The sequence below is a fragment of the Phocoena sinus genome, chromosome 1 (genome assembly GCF_008692025.1).
Source record: "Phocoena sinus isolate mPhoSin1 chromosome 1, mPhoSin1.pri, whole genome shotgun sequence".
In the NCBI taxonomy this organism is placed as follows: domain Eukaryota; kingdom Metazoa; phylum Chordata; class Mammalia; order Artiodactyla; family Phocoenidae; genus Phocoena; species Phocoena sinus.
In genome coordinates, this window is record NC_045763.1 from 95,362,351 (window position 1) to 95,382,772 (window position 20,422).

The 20,422-nt window shown below is 38.2% G+C and overlaps 1 protein-coding gene across 1 annotated transcript; it reads left to right on the forward strand.

The window, feature by feature from the left end:
• Positions 1 to 1,672: 1,672 nt before the first annotated feature.
• PRMT6 (protein arginine methyltransferase 6) lies at positions 1,673 to 5,665 on the forward strand. Its single transcript, XM_032614208.1, has 2 exons — positions 1,673 to 3,120; positions 5,301 to 5,665. The coding sequence occupies exon 1, from the start codon at positions 1,898 to 1,900 to the stop codon at positions 3,023 to 3,025; it is 1,128 nt and encodes a 375-aa protein (XP_032470099.1). The 5' UTR covers positions 1,673 to 1,897; the 3' UTR covers positions 3,026 to 3,120; positions 5,301 to 5,665.
• The last annotated feature ends 14,757 nt before the right edge of the window (positions 5,666 to 20,422 follow it).

Sequence of the window (20,422 nt, forward strand, 5' to 3'; positions counted from 1 at the left end):
AGGCAGTGGATAAGGAGAAAAGAGGATGGACTCAGATATATTTTGGAAGTAGAACCAACAAAACTTATATTCAGATATTTCTTAAAAAAGACCACAAGTCAGTGAATTGGAAATGGGGTAGAGGAGTCAATGCATCTAAAAGAGGGAGGAAAGATTTTGAGGACAGAAAGAATGGGAGAAGTATACACTAATCAACAGCCTAGAAGTAATATATTGAAGCAGTCATATTTTCAACTCTAATCCCATGTCCTGCTCTGGGCCTCTATTTTCTTAAAACAAGATATCAAACTGGGCAGAGAGGAAATGCTCTGAGGATTTTTAGCCTTAAATGGCTGAGCCCAGGCCACCGAAAAAAGATAATTTACCCAATGAAAATAATGGAGCAAGATTTAACTAAAATCATTAAGAACATTTCTCACTCTGGCTGCACAAACTCCCTTGGTAGCTTTTAAAACTGTATGCGCAAGCTCCACTGGAGTGGTTCTGATTTAATTAGTTTGAAGTGGGACACAGGCATAGGTATTTTTAAAAAGCTCCACAGAGGATTCTTATGAGCAGCCAGAAAGCCCTGAGTTAGAAGTACAGCTGAGGATGACAGGTCAATCAGCCTATTTCATTCAATGACAGATTAATAGAGAGAATGGGGTGAAGGAACTTTTCCCGCAGATAAGGAATACAGGCTCATTGGTTTAAAAGACATAGTTTGAGACTACGAGAAAATAAAAGTCAATTTTCCTCGTGTGATTTTTTTTAAGCTGGGAGAAAATTTTTTCTCACCTTACTTGTGAAGAACACAGACACCCATATAGACATCACATGTATTTTAAAATGTATTTTATTTCTGCTATGAACAACCAAGAGGAAAGAGATTAACAGCTGATAGTTGACTGAAAGGAAAATGAAAGAGGAAGAGGGGAGTACCAATCTCACCCAGACAAGGAGACACACAGAAAAAATGAGTTGAAGCAGAGAAGTGATCACAGGGGATGAAGGATTCAGTTACCTCTGGGGGAAAAAAATAATTGGTTACCAGAATACACCTGGCAATGGGTTTCACTGTATCACACCACTGTTGCTTTTCAACCGCTCCTTGGTTTGAACCTTTCCAAGATTTAACTCTTGAATGAGCCACAGAATTACCAGAGCAGGACTAAGAGCCAAGTAACCATTCTGCTAAAATAGAGACCAGAAACTTAATTTTTCAACTGCATTGAAGACTCTTTGTTGCTGGTGAATGGGTAACTGAAGGCAAGAGTAGTTATATAGCTTGCCCTAATCATTCCATTAATTTGTGGTCTCACTGGAATCCGAACCAGGGTTTTACACCGTTGGGTTTTTACTTTGTTCCATTTACACCTTTGCATCCTAACTCCCCTGAGAACTTTGTTCCATTTACACCTTTGCATCCTAACTCCCCTGAAAACAGAGAAGAAAAACATGTAGTGCAATTTCCAAATCTCCACATTTGGAGAGCTCTAAGAGTTGCAACTGTCCAGATGAAGCGGTAGTGTATGAACGGTGCCACCCAGATAATTCTGTGTAATAAAAAATCTGGGAGTTGAGTAGACATGACAGAACATGGATTTATTAGTTTTAAGTGGGCGTGTCCACTTCAGGAAGGGAGTGAAAGCAAAAGAGAATCGAGGATCTAAGGGAAGGAGGAGGAACGTAAAAAATCATAGAATATGCGTGCGGAGTGGTGGGAGAGGGATTCCACGACACCAAAGCAACAGGTAAAAAAGCAGTGTTCAGCTCAGAGGCATCTGGCGGGCACTCGCCCGGTGCCCCGCCAAAAGCGGGCGCCACGAGCGCGCACTACAAATACCAGAAGCGCCCGCTTCCTAGAGCTCGCGCCGCGTCGCGCAACGCACGCCGGGAGCCGGCCCGAGCCGCCAAGATGTCGCAGCCCAAGAGAAGAAAGCTTGGGTCGGGGGGCGGCGGCGAAGGAGGGGAGGGAACTGAAGAGGAAGATGGCGGAGAGCTGGAGGTGGCCCTGCCACGACCCCGGAGGACTCGGCGGGAGCGAGACCAGCTGTACTACCAGTGCTACTCGGATGTATCGGTCCACGAGGAGATGATTGCCGACCGCGTCCGCACCGATGCCTACCGCCTGGGCATTCTGCGGAACTGGGCAGCGCTGCGGGGCAAGACCGTGCTGGACGTGGGCGCCGGCACCGGCATTCTCAGCATCTTCTGTGCCCAGGCCGGGGCCCGGCGCGTGTACGCGGTGGAGGCCAGCGACATCTGGCAACAGGCCCGGGAGGTGGTGCGGCTAAACGGGCTGGAGGACCGGGTGCACGTCCTGCCGGGGCCAGTGGAGACGGTGGAGTTGCCGGAGCAGGTGGATGCCATCGTGAGCGAGTGGATGGGCTGCGGACTCCTGCACGAGTCCATGCTGAGCTCTGTGCTCCACGCGCGGACCAAGTGGCTGAAGGAGGGCGGTCTTCTACTGCCGGCTTCCGCCGAGCTCTTCGTGGCGCCCATCAGCGACCAGATGCTGGAGTTGCGCCTAAGCTTCTGGAGCCAGATGAAGCAGCTCTACGGTGTGGACATGAGCTGCCTGGAGAGCTTCGCCACGCGCTGCCTCATGGGCCACTCAGAAATCGTGGTGCAAGGCCTGTCCGGCGAGGATGTGCTGGCCCGGCCGCAGTGCTTTGCTCAGCTGGAGCTGGCCCGCGCCGGCCTGGAGCAGGAGCTGGAAGCGGGGGTGGGTGGGCGCTTCCGCTTCAGCTGCTACGGCTCGGCTCACATGCACGGCTTTGCCATCTGGTTCCAGGTGACCTTCCCCGGAGGGGACTCGGAGAAACCCCTGGTGCTGTCCACCTCGCCTTTTCACCCAGTCACGCACTGGAAGCAGGCACTCCTCTACCTGAACGAGCCTGTGCAAGTGGAGCAAGATACGGACGTTTCCGGAGAGATCACGCTGCTGCCCTCCCAGGACAACCACCGTCACCTACGCGTGCTGCTGCGCTACAAAGTGGGCGACCAGGAGGAAAAGACCAAAGACTTTGCCATGGAGGACTGAGCGTGGCTTTCTCTCCCAGCTACCTCCCGAGGCGGCCAGACCTGCGCGGTAGAGGCGGAGGGGGGTCGGAGGAGAAAGGGAAATCTCACGTGCAAGTAGGGGACATTATCTTCCGTCTCCCTTTCCCCTTAGGGCTCCTGGGGAGGGAGAATAACTTCAGTCTCCCTTCGAGGAGATTCTTCTGGCGATATTTATTAAAAAGTGATTTCGATCCCCCTCAACGACCGAAACAGCGTGTTTATTAATGGCCCTTTAAGCCTCAAAAGCACGTAGTACCAAGCACTTGTATTTCTTTCGTTTCATGCAAAAAAGGGGGAAAAAAGAAAGAAAATGTCAGTTTGTGAAGGCTCCATGCACATCTCAGACACCTCACACCCTAAGTCTAAAACCAGGGAGGGGGTGAAGGGGTTTATAATTAGACTCCATAAATCTCCAATATGACTAATATCTTTCCTGAGCCATATTCCCTCCCTTCCCAGGTGCCTCTAGACTACGGTATTTCTTTCTCATTGTTTTTTAAATAAATTTTACTACTGGTAACGTGGGAGAGGAGAATGAGGACAAAGTTTAAATAACACTTCCTTAGCGTGCTAAAGTTGATGAACACCTTACTCCATTAAGTGAAGTTTTATTTCACTTAATGGAGTAAGGTGTTCATCAACTTTAGCACCCCAAGGAATTGTACAGCACACCTAAGAAATCTAGAAGGTACATTTAGGAGAAAAAGACCTGAAAGATGGTGAAGTAGTATGGATGTTTTGATTGTCTTTACTCTTAAGATTTAACCAAGAAAATGTTCCATAATAAAATTTTTGTGTACTGCTTAAAAATAAGCTGATACAGGAGGTTTCTTCTGATCCTGACCCAAGGGTTTATTTATCATCATGGGTGAATTATTTAAGCTTACTAAATTATGGAAAATATTTTCTCAGCTAGAAAATTAAACTCCGTCATTCAGAGGGATCATGTGATTTGGCCTACTTTCATCAAGTGAAAGTTTTTTAGTGTGTTTTGGGGGCTTGTTTTTTTCTTTTTAGCTCAGCTTAATGTGAAAGTTATGAATTTAGGAAAATCATTTGTAATGAAGTGTGAGTCATGTTATCACATTTATTTTTACCAATGTTTCCCTCCTTATCTCTGTGGCAAATAAAGCATTGGCATTCGCTCTATTTTTATAGATGAAGTAAGTCTTGTGTACTGTTTGAGTTATAGATTTCACCTTTTTTAATATTCTTAAAAACAGTGTTACAGCCCCTACAGAATATAGCTTAAGGATAATTCAACTATGCTTAATGTATGGTTTCTTCATACTAGTAGCTTTTGTATGCTAGTAGAAAACAGGTGTGAAAAACTGGTCTTCTGAAGTACTCTAACGTAGTTCTGTTATTTTAACTGAGTTTTCTCCTTTATTCATTGCTTATTAAAATATTCAATTATGACAACTAATTTTCTAAAATTTGGTATCAACACATGAGATCTACCATTATGAAGGGAAACATACATGTACAAAATCATCAACTTTACAAGATCCTTGAATAGCAAGTAATACATTTATAGTTGTCACCATGTTGATGTTAGGATAGTTAGCTCATGTAAATGGTACAGTCATAGCAAGCTAGGCCTGGTTTAAGCTAGAGGTATAAATTACTTCCTTATGTTAGGGTCAACTGTAAAGTTGAACATTTATTTAGCATTTTAGTGTACAGTTTTGAGTAGATTTCTGGTGTTTGTTTTAACTTCCTATAACAATCCCTTTGCTGTATGGGTACAGTATTGCCAGTATAAGCACACAAAGGGAATACCAGTTAAAACTTTGGGTAACTGTAGAAGTAAAAGGTAAGTATTTCATAATTACACAGAATTTAAAATTCTTATTGTTACTGTTTCCCCAAAGTAAGACGGATTGTCATAAAAATACAGCTAAAGCCATTAGTCATGTGGCAACATAACACAGTGGTTAAAACCTTGGACTCTGGAGCCAGACAGCTCATGCTGGAATCTAGGCTCCACCACTCTGTGTGACTGGGCAAAATATTTAACCTCTGTTTCTTCTCCAGTGCTGTCATGCAAATGGTGTAACAGTCATACCTGCCCTATAGAAATGTGAGGATACTATGAGTTAATACATGCAAGCACATAGTGGCTGGTACATACTAAGATCTCAATAACTTCTTGCTGTTGTAATTGCGGGAAAGTAATATGCAAACCTGGAGCATCTGGACACATAGAAAATGTGATTCAGAATAAATTAGTCAACATTTTGATTTTTTTACAGGTGTTGTTTGACAGTACGAGCATGGCCGTATATGACGTGCAATGTATGACACTGGATATCAGACGATCCAAAGGAGCCTAAGCCCTGAAGTGAGGATTCTTCCAGAAGGATGAGGTTGTGAGATGCACCAACATTCAGGCACTGTCCAAGCTCTGTATGAACTGGTACTGATTGCTTAGGGTCATTTGGGTCACAGGAAGAAACTACCAGCCCCAAGGAGAGAAAAACATGGTGAAGTCCTACCTGCTTTCCTCAAAGAGCTTACATTTATTTAGCACTGTGAAACTTTCCAGATATTTTCATTAACTCAGTGGACCAATGGACATTTTATTCGGTATACAATATAATGGTCATTGTGATAAGTGCTTAGGATATAAACCAGTAAAACATAGTTTCTCCTTCAAATAGGTATGTTCACAGGATAAACCAGAAAGTAAAATAAACAAAAAATAATGGGCAAAAGACTGGGTGGTGTAGGTGTTAGGGAGGGCAAATAATTATCTTCACCTTACATACTAGGAAAAAAGAGTTACACAGATTTTGAAGGATTTAGCCTAAGGTTACGTAACTAATTCTTGACAGTTTAACACAAGTCTTTCGATTCCTAACCCACAAAAGACCCCTTAGATTAAGGAAGTCTCCCTGGAGACCTGTCTCACAGGCCTCAAAGAGCCACCACCTTCAGTATATAGGATCTTCACGTTGACAAATAACTAGGCACTCACGAAGCATTCCCTGTTCCCATTCCCCTAACAGAGCTAATCAAATGTGGCACTTTCTGAGGCTCCCCCAGGGGACTGAATCCTCAACATAGTAGCAAAGGTAGACAAACTCTGCCATTCTACTTGGTACTTGATGCTGGACAGCAGAGAGACATCTGACCAGGCGGTCATTCATTTAATGGTTTAATAAACACCAACTAACAGTTAAGTAAGCAGATCCTACTCTCAAAAAACTGGGGTATGGCATGGAGTAGAATTACCTACATCAATAATCTGCATTCATTCCTTATACTGGAAAGATTTCATTCCAACTAAATCTTACCCCTGCTGAAGCAAGGATAGGAAGCCAGCCCTCTTATCAATTTCATTCTTAAAATTTCGCCCAAGTGCAAAAATACTCCTTATCATCACATAGATTATGAGCTCCTCAGAGAAAAATTTCTCTATGGTGTTAGTTCTAAAAATAAATCTATGTCCTCTATATAACTAGTTTGTTTCAGCTAACGGACACAATATTTTGGGTAGATGACCCTTCTCACACTGGCTACTAGAAAGTTGAGCCAAATTTATAGTTCACTTGCGCTTTTTGTTTTTAGCTTTATATCTGGCTTCATTTCCATAACCCAGTTTTTTCTTGATTTGTCCCTCTCAATAAATATTAATGTTTTGTTGGAATTTATGTATCTTTGTTCTCTTCTAATACTTTCTGGCATTAAGATATTTTCCTCCTTTTTGGAATACCTGCAATAGTTCTGAGGGTGAGGAGGTTGGAGAAAAGGCCAGAGGACCCTGATGTACGCCCCCTTTATTTTCTATGAAATGTGATGTCCAAAGTTGTTCATATGGATGGAAAGCTGATTGGATCCCATCCTTTTAGCCAACCTACAGCATTTTACACTTTGTAGAATCAAGATTTCTGAATGTGTGACAAACTCAGACATGTAGACAATCTTGAGGAAACCTTGAATATTCTGCAGCTCTTTGTAAGCCTAGAACGGGCCCTAATTGCATCTTAAACACAACCGTAGAGTTGTTGATTGCCAAACCCCTTCCAAAAGCGTGTGAAAATAGTTTAAGGTGATGATAAAGAGGAAGGAAGGACATAATGAGACTATTTCTCATATATCATATGCGCTTGTAGGGAAAGATTTGAAACAAAGCATCTAAACCTAACAAAACACAAAGAGAATTTTCATAAAAATTAAGATATCAACAGTAGCATTGGAATTGTGCTCCTTGGAGAGCTTTGATAATTAAATTCATCATTATTGATAGTAATAACTGGGGAAAGACTGGTGAGATTTCAGTTGGATAGCTTTTTAACTCTAAAAATGATCACTTAGAAATTTAAAATACATAGATAGAACTGGGGGTGGGGAAGGCAGAATTCCTCCTCTTTCTATAGGCTGTCCCCTGCAAGGACAGGAAGGACAGAAAAAGGAAAGTGAGATGGAAAGAATTCCTCCCCACACATTTTTAAATACTTTACAGGCATTCCTGTAGTCGCGTGATATATGTATTTGTAAAAACCTTCACATTCTGCAATATTATACACTAAAAATAAGGAAAAATTAGGTTGGGTGGACCATCACAATCTATGAAATTTTGTAACCAAGAACACTAAGAACACTAATTCTAATAAAAATAGTAGCAGTTTAAAAAGATGTTAACCCTAATAAATAAACATTGCAGTAAATAAGATAGCTTGATGAAAGAGCGTAAGGAAGAGTTACAGAGACAAAACAATTGCACAAAGATGGGGAGAAGGCTTAATAAACCTTTCTAGGACATAGAGCATGTGGCTGAACAGAGCCAAGAGGAAGAAAGTAGGGTGTGACATATTCCTCTGGCTAGCTGCATTTACTTGTGTATGTGTACTTTGTGTTCTGTGGGTGCTACCTGGTGGTGTTAAATATTAATGATGGGAATGGTCACATATGAATCAATGAACTTCCACATTATGTTTTGACATTGTTCCTCTTCTTACCAATATCATATGAGTTCATTATTTTACAAAAACGCACTGTAGCACAACATTCTGTCCTTTGTTGGATTTCCAGAAATTATAAATTCCATTGGGTTTATGGATCTTTTCAATGTGGGTTTTTTTTAAAGGAAAATGGAATGGAGTGTAAGACTTACAGGTGGCTGTAACCACCCTTTAGCATGAATCTATTTATTTTATTATTTTGGTCACCAGGAAAGATTCAATAGGAAAGGGGAATAGAAATTCTGGCCTGTGTAGAGTGGAAGGAAAATAGTTGAGTATTCAGAAGGTGGTTAGATAGTGGGATTGAGGATAATCAGTATTTTTCTAGAGCCAAAGGTAGCATAAAAAATACCTTGGGGTCAAAGAGACCTGAAAGTTAGGAGAGAAGCACTTAAATAAAGGTTAGGATTCCCATGCATACACTTTGCCTACATCACAATATCCTTAGGGTAAGCTTTTCTGAAGTCATGGGCTCAGAACATAGCTAAGATTATTTTGATCGATTAAAAATAATTGCTTATTTTGTTACCTGTCTTTAATCTCTCCTTTAAGCTTAGATTCTAAACTTATTCAAAGGCTCTTCTATGTAAGAACTTCCTAATCGTCTCAAATTTATGAACAAACCCTTCCAACCTTCATTATCTCAAGTGATGTGCAGCTTAGTAATGGGTGGTATGGAGTGGGGTGACATTAGACCTTTTTTAAAAAAACACTTGCAGCTTTGCTCTTGGTGAAACTATTATATTTAAGGACAAAATGCAGGGCTTCCCTGGTGGCGCAGTGGTTGAGAGTCCGCCTGCCGATGCAGGGGACACGGGTTCGTGCCCCGGTCCGGGAAGATCCCACATGCTTGCGGAGCGGCTGGGCCCGTGAGCCATGGCCGCTGGGCCTGCGCGTCTGGAGCCTGTGCTCCGCAACGGGAGAGGCCACAACAGTGAGAGCCCTGAGTACCGCAAAAAAACAAAAACAAAAGTGCAGAGTTTTAACTTTAACTTATATATGATATTAGAGAAAGGATTAAGAACCCCAAATGGTAAAATAATTCATTTTATGCACTCACTAGAGCTAGACTTTTACCAAGAATTTCTATAAAGATAACAAACTCCTTATTTTAATGCAAACTCACTCTACCATTATTTATCATCTGGTGAATTATAAAAATAGGAAACATTTAAATGGTTAAGTATATACAGTAAAAGAATTAAAAAGAGGACTTGGAAAATCCACAGATTAAATACACAGTTCCTGAGGGACTGAGAATTTACCCTAGTTAGAATAATTAGGGGAAAACAGAGAGAGAATGACAGCAATTACAACAAGGGGATTTTTATATGAAATAAAATTAGAAACTAGCAGGAAATGTACAGTTTGTAATAAACAGAATTCAATATTAGCTAGCTTTGCTTAAACCCCAACCAGGGGAATTTCATAGAGCCCATACATTATTATAAAATAGGTTCACATATAAATTAATTCCATGGTCTTGGGTCCAAGAAAAAATAGGCTTCAGGATGGTGCTCTATGTAGTTAGAAGACAGAACAATTGAGTTGCTCTAAGCAATAAGACAAGATTCTTAAAAGTAAAACTAGACCAATAAAGGATGTGGTCATTGCACCACCCCCATAAATAGTGATGTTATTCAAGACATTAAAATGATATATTATTCAGTGCTAAAATATGTGATATGGTTGTTAGGGAGATATAATTTTTCATTTTTTGATTCATTATCTGATTTATACCAGATGTTAAAGCATTCATAGGGACACATAGTGAAAGTAGCATATGCTGAAACTTTATGCCAAATGATATTCTAATGCACCAGCTACGCTTCTCAGCATGTAGAATGTTTTTATGCAGTAATGGCATATTAATCATAGTATGCAAAATCCCATTAAAATCAATGATGTATTAACTTTGTTTACTTCATATGAGTCATACATAATAAAATAATGTTCTGTAAAGAGTGGCTTTCATCCCAAGGAAAACTTCATATCATAAATTTTCATGTAAAAGAAACTTCTTTCGTCAGACATGCCACAGCATACATAGAGATAAATAGTCATGATACTTACATCAAGCATCTTTATTAGTTTTTAAATAATTATTGAGTGCCTAACATGCTAGATGCACTTTAGGTACATTATTTTATTTACTCCTTGAAATAGCTCTGTAAAGTAGTTCTATTATCAATCCCATCTTACAGATGAGAAAACAAAGCATGGAGTTGGGTGAATTGCCCAAGGCCACATGGAGAGTAAGTAGCAGAGCTTGGGACTCATCACCTAAACTCTGAGCATCTAAACTACTACACTATATATCCTGTCCATGATGCCTGTGTCCTCAAGAGTTAAGGTGACTTCAGTAGGCACTTAAAATAGACTCGTCACTGTCTTAGACTGGGATCTTGTAAAAGTGTTTATCAGGAAGTATTCCCAGAAAATGCTAGAAGGACAGCTGGGAAGCAGGACTAGGAAGGGAAGGAGATCTGGCTAACATGTGATATTAAGCCAAGTCCCAAGAAAGGGAACTTTGTCTCAATCCTGCAGAGATGCTCTGGAGACAGCATAAGTTACACATGCTGCTCCCTTATTAGGGAAATGTGTGACCTATGCTGTCTCCAGAGCATCTCTGCAACATTCAAACCTTTTCACCCATCAGACGTTGGCTAATAACTGACCCTAGAGGGACATAAATTCCTAGGCACTTCCCAGCTCTCATGTGGGCAGGCATAACTGTTTCCACAGCCTAAGGGCAGTCCCCCAGCTAAGGGTGGACAGTGCAAAAGGTTAAGTGTCAAAGTTCTGGGGGAGCAGATGTACCCAAAAAAAAGGGAAAGGATACAAAGCCACAAAAAGTAGAATAAGTGGATTACTGATAGGATATTGCTATTGTCATAAATATCCATTCTAAGATTCTAAATAGTTAAGACACATTTGTTTTATGTCCCTCTTTATCATCAGATTTTTTAAAACTGCATGAATGAAATACAGATATATTTAGAAGGAAAAAGTTGATCTCCCATTCCTCCTAGTTTAGAATGTATCTTTCTACTATGTAGACTTGTACACATATTTATGTCGTTTTTTTTTACAAATATGTAGACATTATTCATATTACTCCAAAAATTATTTTAGGTCAAAATACATATCCTGAATATTCCTTGAAGTCAGACAACTTAGTAAGAGTAAATAAAAATGTATAGTATACATAATCTGTAATTTATTCAACCAATTTTCTATTGATAAATAGTTGTTTGCAATTCTTTGCTACTACAAATTATACTTACCCTTCTTTCTATTCTCTTCCTAAGTGATCTCATCCAGTCTCATTACTTTAAATAGTGTACAATCTATATGCTGATGACGCCCCAGTTAGTATTGTCATCCCTGACATTTCTACTGAGTTTCAGACTCATATATTCAACTGCTCAATTGTCATCTCCACTTGGACATAAAAGGCATAACCTAACATAACCAAGTATTTTATATATAATATATGTATAATATATAATTATATACATAATTTTACTATATGTGTATATATCTCTAAACATCATATTCTTAAGTTTTGCTTGTTTGTTTTTTCAGAACCGCTATATATTTATCGGATGTATTTTTTAAATAGCCAGAACCTCTCACTACCCTCTATCCAACTTTATCTTTAGTCAAGAGTGGATATGCTCCCTGAAAACATGATAACAGCATAGATCATCACATCAGATCATGATCATCGGTGAGTGTTTATTAATGCTTATTATATGAGAGTACTATTTTTGGTTTTGGTATATCAAGAAGCATAGGACAAGGTCCCTATCCTGAAGGAGCTCTGTCTGAAGTGGAGAGCAAGCATCTCAACTTCTTAAAGACAACTAGTATGATAATATAACATACTTTCAATAACAAATGAATCACAGAGACAATTGCTATTATAAGAGTTTGGTCACTGCACAATGGGGGAATCAGAGCTTCTCACTGAAAATGGAGGAATGGAACCACATCTTGCTGATTCACAATCATGGCAAGATCTCCCTGAGGGACTTTCCACCCAGAACATTCTTTCATTAGACTGCATGTTCCACTCTCTCTCTCTCAGTTCTCAAGTGTCACCTCAGAGTAGCTTTCCTTGATTACCATGATGAAAAGAATCCTCTTTTCTACCACAGATACCATTTTCCCCTTGTTATCTGAAATTCAGTTGTTTACTTGTATATAGTCTTTCTCACAACGTAAGATTCACAAGCGATGAAATCTTGTCTCTCTCATTCATCATTGTCTATACATTGCCTGAAACATTATCTGGCACAAAGTAGGTATCCAATAAATATTTGTTGAGTAAAGGGACCTTGTAAATCAAATAGAACTTACATAAGAGGACAGAGTAGCCATTCTAGGCAAGGACAATGGCTTGAGAAACAAGTGCTCCTTAGAGAGTTATTTGCAAACATGATCCATCAATGGCTTTCTACTGTCTACACGGAAATTTTAGTAATACCTGGGATACTGATAATAACACTAATGGACAGTGCAAATGATTCAGCTTGACACTATTAGAATAATTCCTAGCCAGTTTATAGCCATTGAGCCTTCTCCTAGGTCTCCCAGTTTTTCCTGAGCACACAGAATAAAGCTTGTCAGAGGAAGTTGGTTGAATCTCTAGAAATAAAATTTTGCAAGGCATTAGACAAATGAAAGTGTTGATAGGACTTACAGAATGATTGGCTTGTTTTTCAGGATTTCTATGAACAAAAGAGAAAGACTAAAATTTATGACAAAGAATGAAAATAAAACCAAGGTCTAATTTGTTAAAGATTATGAAAACTTTTTTCCAAGGCTATATTTTGACAAGTTTAGTCAGATTTCTCCCCAACTACTGTTTGACGAGTATCTGCCAGTCTTCTCTTCCCCACCAGGCCTCAGTGGACAAGATCCTACAAAACTGCCAAAAGGCCACTGAAGGAATTACAGACTGCTGTGCTCTTCATTCACTGTCATCATCCATGCTGCCCAGTCTATGCCATGAGATCACCCCTGATCTTGTCCATTTGCATTAGCATGAGTCTGCATTTCTTCCTTTGAGGAAGGAAAGGAGCAGGATCTTCTCAATTACTGCTCTGAGTGGGTAAAGCTCATTAAAGATATGTTTTATGAGAGACTACAGTAAGAGGCAGCAACCACAGAGTGAGGCTACATACCAATATATTTTGATAGGATTTTACTAAGAACCATTTTGAAAAAAATTCATCTATTTTAATAGTATATATTTTTTTCATCAAGAAAGCAATGCAAGGTGATCACAGCAAATTTCAAACATGAGAAAAAATAACATATTACCCATAGTTTCACCCCCTAGAGTATTTTCCATTCCAACTTTTATGTATGCCTGTTTTTGAACTTTATAAAAATAGCATCCTGCTGTCTTCTACAACTCTTAATTTACTTAATTGTCACACCACATGTTTATCTTCCAAATAGCACTATTACCACTTGAAATTATTTTATTCATTTCTTTACTTCTATATTGATTTTCTCCAAATAAAAATCTACATTTTATAGAGAACAAAATTATTTTCTCTATTATGCACTCAAGAAATTAATTAATAAATAAATGTTAAATTAATATCCTTATAAATATCACCTCATATACTGGTATTTTCATATCTTTAGGATAGATTTCCCTAAGTATTTTGCTTATTTTCAATTCTAACAAATTCTGGTAGATTGCTTTATGAAAGGTTGTCATAATACAGATTCCCACCAAAAATATCTCAAAAAGTCTGTTTCTTGATACCCTCACTCACCTAGATTTTATTGATCTTGTTTTTTTAATCTTATGGGTAAAAATGCTAGCTTCTTATGGTTAATTTTATTACCCTAACTTCTAGCAGTTGAGAATCTTTCCTTATATTCATTGGTCCTTTGCATTTCATTTTCTGTGAAGTTACTGTTTATTTTACCAATTTTCCTATTGAATTTTACAGGTATTGGGAGGATCTTTGTTAATTAGGAGTAGTCTATCATATGTGTTATAATTCATTCATTTAATTTCCTTTACTTCATTAATTTTGGGTCACTCAGAACTTTTCCATTTTAATGAATCCAAATCTAGTAGTTTTGTAATTGCTTCTGAGTTTCTTTTCTGACTAAGAAGATTTTTCCAAATTGAAAGTTGGGGAAATACTCCCAAATTATCTTTTATTTTCATTATTTAATTTAAAAATTTAGATATTTAATTCCTATTTAATTTATGTTTTGTTTTTTTCCAACTTCAAGTAAGAATTGTTTTATTTTCAATGTAAAAGCATAGAATGCACTTTATGCTACCAGAGTTCACTTTTAGTGTAAGTTGGATCAATGTTTTTCATAAAATATCTCAGCATTTCAGAAGTATGAAAAAGTATAAGTTTAATAATAGATTACATGGGAGAAAGAGGGAAAGCTACATAAAAGAAAATGCATGGAGAACAGCAGTAGATAGATTTTCAACAAAAAGAAAGGGAGAGAGAGACAGTTTGGAAAGTCAAAAAATGCCCAGAAGATAGATACAGAAGAGTCAAAATGTCTGAGAAAGAAAAGAATCTAACAATATGACCATCAGTGTAAGCAAAATTTATCATTATTAATACTTTAGATTCAAAAAGTATTGTTTTGTATCAGTTATTTTCCTGCCTAAGCCAACTCTGATGCAGTCTTTTTAATGATGGGTAATTGTTTCTAAGATAGTTTGACATACACTATTCTCTTAAATTAAACGATTGGTTATATTCTTAATGCTTGTATTTATTATTATTTATTCTTAAAATTAACATTTTATTTTAAAATGTACAATTTTTAATATTTTAAAATTTATTTTATGAATAAATTTATGAATTTATGAATACTGTTTTTATGAATACTGTTTTTAAACTTCAGATGTTTACAGATTTTTAAAAGTTTCAAGATAGCCCTGAAAAAAGAAAATATTAGATAATTGATCCAAATAATATGCAGTATTAATTTCCAGAAAGAAAACATTAAAATGTAGTTGAATTCATGTTTAAATGGTATGAATAAATGCATCCTGTGGGCCTTATTTCTGCACACATAAAGGTTTCTTTCAGTGAGATTATAACCAAGACTGAAATTCTCCAAACAAAATGGGATGAGTATTTTGATACTGAGTCATTTGGGTTATGCTCCCAATGTCATTTTTTAAAATATATAGAAAAATTACTTTTTTATGATATCAGTTTTCTCTATATTCAACTGGAATATTTTTGTCACTACAAGGAAGAATCCATGAGCAAATTTCCCCTAATGTGAAAGTTTCTTTCTAGGATTAAATTTGATCATCAAGGAATTTACCCATTGGGGTCCATTTTGCATTCAACTAATTTGCCTTCTTAATCACATATACATACATGTGCACACACACGGACTTTCTAGAAATACTTGAAACAGACCCAGAAGGTAACATCTGCTGGGTAAATGTGATTCGGTTCCTGAGAAACATGATGGTATCACCCCAGTAAGCATCATGCAATTCCTGGCTCCTTTCCTTTGCTCATGCTGCCACCCTTGCCTGTCTAGAATGCCCATCTTGTCCCTTTTCCTTTGCATGTCCAACCTTTAAGATCCTGCTTCAGTTCCACCTCCCATTCTATTTCCTTTTCTTCCCTGATGGAAGGAATCTCTTCACAATCTCTCATCATACTTTACCTGCTTCACTCTTTGGGGTCTTACCTGTGTCTGCTTTCGTGTAGTTCTGTTGTCCTGGAGAGCAAAGAACTTTCCTTATTCATCTTTACATGCTGCACCTTGCCTAGGATATAATATTTGATTGTTTTTATTCTATAACACTCTCTGTTTCTTCCTGTTCCTCATAAGGGAAGAGTGTTTTTGTACTTTAAGGCACAGTTCCTGGCTTAACTGATTTTACAAAGGGCTTAGATGAACTTGGCATCCCATATGTTAGAAAATTCTATTACTAAAAGGAAATCAAAATACTGTATCCCAAAGAGAAGACAGTATATATATATATTTTTTTTTTTTGCGTTACGCGGGCCTCTCAATGCTGTGGCCTCTCCCGCCGCGGAGCACAGGCTCCAGACGCGCAGGCCCAGCGGCCATGGCTCACGGGCCCAGCCGCTCCGCGGCATGTGGGATCTTCCCGGACCGGGTCACGAACCCGCGTCCCCTGCATCGGCAGGCGGACTCTCAACCACTGCGCCACCAGGGAAGCCCAAGACAGTATATTTTTAATTGAACAATAACTTTGAGACTAAGTTCTGTCTGGCAAAAATATATATATATATCTATTTATAAAATAAAATTGAACATGTTACTGTTCCTCAAATAAAACCTTAACCAATTTACAACAAGTTTTCCTGGGAAGAAATTCATCCAAAACTGCAATGCATAAGCCAAGTTCTGCTATAATGTGTTAAAATTGCTTTAGTATAATGTTTGTGGTCCATCCATATCTAGTCTATCCATTTGAAATGTAACATTATTATATAGTGTAATTATTTCCAGAAACCTTAAAATAGGAAATGTTTTTAATTAAACATTTGTCTCACAATATATTAAATGCAGGTCACTTTATCTCAGAAATATTAGGTAATATTTTAACTAGATCTTGACAAAAATGCATTAAATCTATTTTTTAAAATGTTTTATTACTTGCAAGTTTCAACCTGATGTGATTTGAAAATAGCCAAGTTATAAACCCCTGAAAATTGGAGTTTATAATGGAAATACTGACAGACCCTTAACTTTTAGGACAAATGTGCTGCTGTAATAACATTTGCTGTTGCCGCCTGAGTCAGTGTTGCAACATGACTGGGGTGCTAGATGTGGTATTTCAAATATGAAACTGGTTGAATACTTGCTGAGATATTCTCCCATTTCTAAAATTTTAGAAAACTCATTTCTTGTTTTGGGGACACCTTTTATCTCAAAAGTTATTGTAATGAACAAGATGGAGGCCCTATTTTCTACTTCCTACAATATCTCCTTGATTATCTCATCTTCCCCCATGGCTGTTTTCCACAAAGGCTTCCTGTCTCAGTATATTGCACCTCTATCCACCAGTTAGTTATTCAAACCAGAAAATTAGAGGTCAGTCTTAACTCATATGACATCTTTGGCACATTTGATTGGCTGTAAATACTGAGGGCTTTACTCCCAAAATATATTTTGAAACCATTTTTTTTTTTCATTTATTTTTGGCTGTGTCGGGTCTTAGTTGTGGCAGGCACATGGGATTCTTGTTGAGGCATGCGAGTTCCCTGACTAGGAATCAAACCCACGTCCCCTGCACTGCAAGGCAGATTCTTTACCACTGGTGAAGAAAAGTTCTTAATATTTATAGAATTCCAGCAAATAAAGCAGTAGAAATGATAGAATGAGAAAATCATCATTTCGCAACCCACAATGAAATAATAGATCTCTGCAATGATTATCCATAGTTGCTAAAACCAGGGTGGGAGTGGTTAATGGAGAATTTTATATTGAAGGAATCAGGCTGACATGCTCAGAATCAAATGTACTAATCACTAAAATTGGGAAAACCGTTACTATGTGTCTTAAAACATGATGAAAGCAACAGGAAGCTTACTTGCCTAAAATATTGAATCTGAATCTAGTCAGCCCTCTAGATTTATGGAAAGTAAAGGGAATGAAGGAATAAGTTAACACCATGAAGAAGCAACCAGCCAAATCCAGAATCTGAGAAGTCTACAGAAAAACAATGGCCTAATTTCTCCAACAAATCAATGTTGTATGAAAGGCAGTGATGATGGGGAGGGGTGGTTTTATAGACTAAAAGAGTCTTAAGAGACATAAAAACTGAATGCAATGTGAGTACCTAACTGGATCTGATTCAAGGGACCCATTTGTAAAAATCATATTTGAGGCAATAGGGAAATTCAAATATGAATTGTATCAAAAATATTAAGAAATTATTGTTTACTTTTTAGGTATGAAAATGGCAATGAGGTTATTTCAAAAATTGTTCTTATCAGAGAAACATAATGAAGTATTTGTGGGTGAACTGACATGATACATGGGTTTTGCTTTAAAATACTCCAGGAAAATAAAAGGAGAGGTGAAAGAAGGAAGAAGATCAACATATACTGGTAAGTGTTTTACCAGGGTGATGAGTACACAGGGTTCATTATACTATTTCCTTTATTTTGTGTATATTTGAGATTTTCCCTAAAAGATCACTTTTAGAAGGCCATTTAGGTTCTGCAGAAAAGAAAGATAGTAACTTGGCAAAGGTGGCCATAGTGAAATATACATATTTGAGATATTTAAATTAATAGGAATTGTTAATTAATTGGAGGAAGAGGTTAAGGAAAAAAGAGAAATCAATGGTGATTCCTTGGTTTTTGGTTTGAGAAACTGCATAAATAATAGTGCCATTTACTGAATTAGTTTAGACTACAGAGAAGCAGGTTTGAGGATGGATTAAAAACCCAATTTAATTTCCGACACTGAGACCTGTATTAGTTTTCTATGGGTGCTGTAACAAATTGCCACATACTTAGCATCTTAAAGCAACACAATGTATTCTCTTATAGTTCTGAAGGTTAGAAGCCCAAAATCAATCTCACTAAGCTAAAGTCAAAATGTCAGCAGGGCTGATTCCTTCTGGAGGCTCCAAGGGACAATCTGTTTCCTTTCCCTCTCCAGTTTCTAGAGGCTGTCCTCACTCCTTGGCTCCCTCTTTTCTCCTGCCTCCATGGTCATATCACCTTCTCTGGCTTTGACCTTCTTTTCTCCCTTTTATAAGGACCATTTTGATGACATCGGGTCTACCAGGATAATAATCTAGGATAAGATCCTTCATTTAGTCTCACCTGCAAAGTTCCTTTTGCCATGTAAGGTAACATATTCACAGTTCTGAGGATTAGGACATAGACATTTTTGGGGGCCATTATTCAGCCCATCTCAAGGTCTAATATATCTGAAGTGCCTGTTAGGTATCCTAATAGAAGAGTCGGTTGGATAGTTAGATATGAATGTAGATGTCAAAAGAGAGAACTGAGAGTCTAAATTTGGGAGTCAAGCATACAGGTATGACTTAAAACCAAGTAATGTTTGAGTCTGAGGAATTCCAACTTTAGAGGATGGACATCCCAGATGACTTGAGAGTGAAGAGTGCAGAAAGCTAGGCAAGCATTACAATCAGAAAGCTAGTTCATGTAGTATGGAGAACTATGTTGATGTGGCTGAGAGGTCAAACATACAAAAAGTATGCATTGCATTTGACATCATAAATAAAATGAGTAAACTTTACAACAGGAGTTCCAACTTAGCTGAAGTGGAGTGAGTTAAAGAATGAAATGGATCCAGTGAATAAAGACAATGTATTTGCAAAGCTTCACTGTGAAAAGCAGTGACATGTGCGAGGTTTAAAGGACGATTTGGGGTGAAAAAAGAGCTGTTTTCTCTTTCCTAAGAGAGGAGATAAGAGAACATGCTTGTTTGTTGATAGAAATGATCTAGTAGAAAGGGAAATATTGATAATGAAGGAGGAAAACAGAAGGAGGGAAATCCTTAAAAGGTGACAATGAAGATCCACAGCAAAGGAGGAAGACTTCATGGGAGAAGAGTACTTCTCTGGGCGTAAAGAAGGGAAGGCAGGCCAGATGCACACAAGTAGAGGCTGGCAGGTCAGTTTATGGAGTTATCATGAGGCATATCTGCTTTGATAGCTCTCTTAGTCATGAGAGTTGCAAGTGGAGTGGGGGAGACTGTTGGTGAGGGAAGGTCTGAGAATTTTTCCACCAAGAGAAACTGTGAAATTCCTTTTAAAGGACCAATTTGCCCCTGAGAAAAAAAGGGGAGTGGGGTGGGAGGAAGCCTTCCCCTGTGATAAGGTGGATTTGAGGGGGGGGGCAGTTTCATAAGTCTGATATTTATAAACACATTATTTTAGTGTGATAATTAAATTATAGTCAAATATAATAAACTAATTGAATAGAAGAGAATATTTCTTTTGTGGTGATACAATAGGACTTATGTTGCCTTCTTGAAATTCACCACTGCAGTATGGATTTAAATATTCAACATCTTTTAATGAGTTGTTACATACTTAAAAGTAGGTAAAAATGCTAGACTCTCTCTGTAGCCCTAGATGAGCATTGTCCCTAAGCGGTGACATTAGTTAACATCCTAAAACCCCATAAAAGTAGCTGTTTTATCCCAATTAAAGTAGGACAGTCATTTCAACAGTCTTGCTTTCCAGACAGAATAGTATTTTACGCATCTTCTCCCAAGCCATAAGCAAATGATATTTCAATGGCTGAAAGCTCAAGACTGCCTAGATTCAAACTCTTCTCAAACAAGTATCAGAAAGGCAAAAATGTATTGTTCCTGGGCTAAAAATCCTTCATCTCCATCTTGAGGTTTAGGACTTTGGGTTG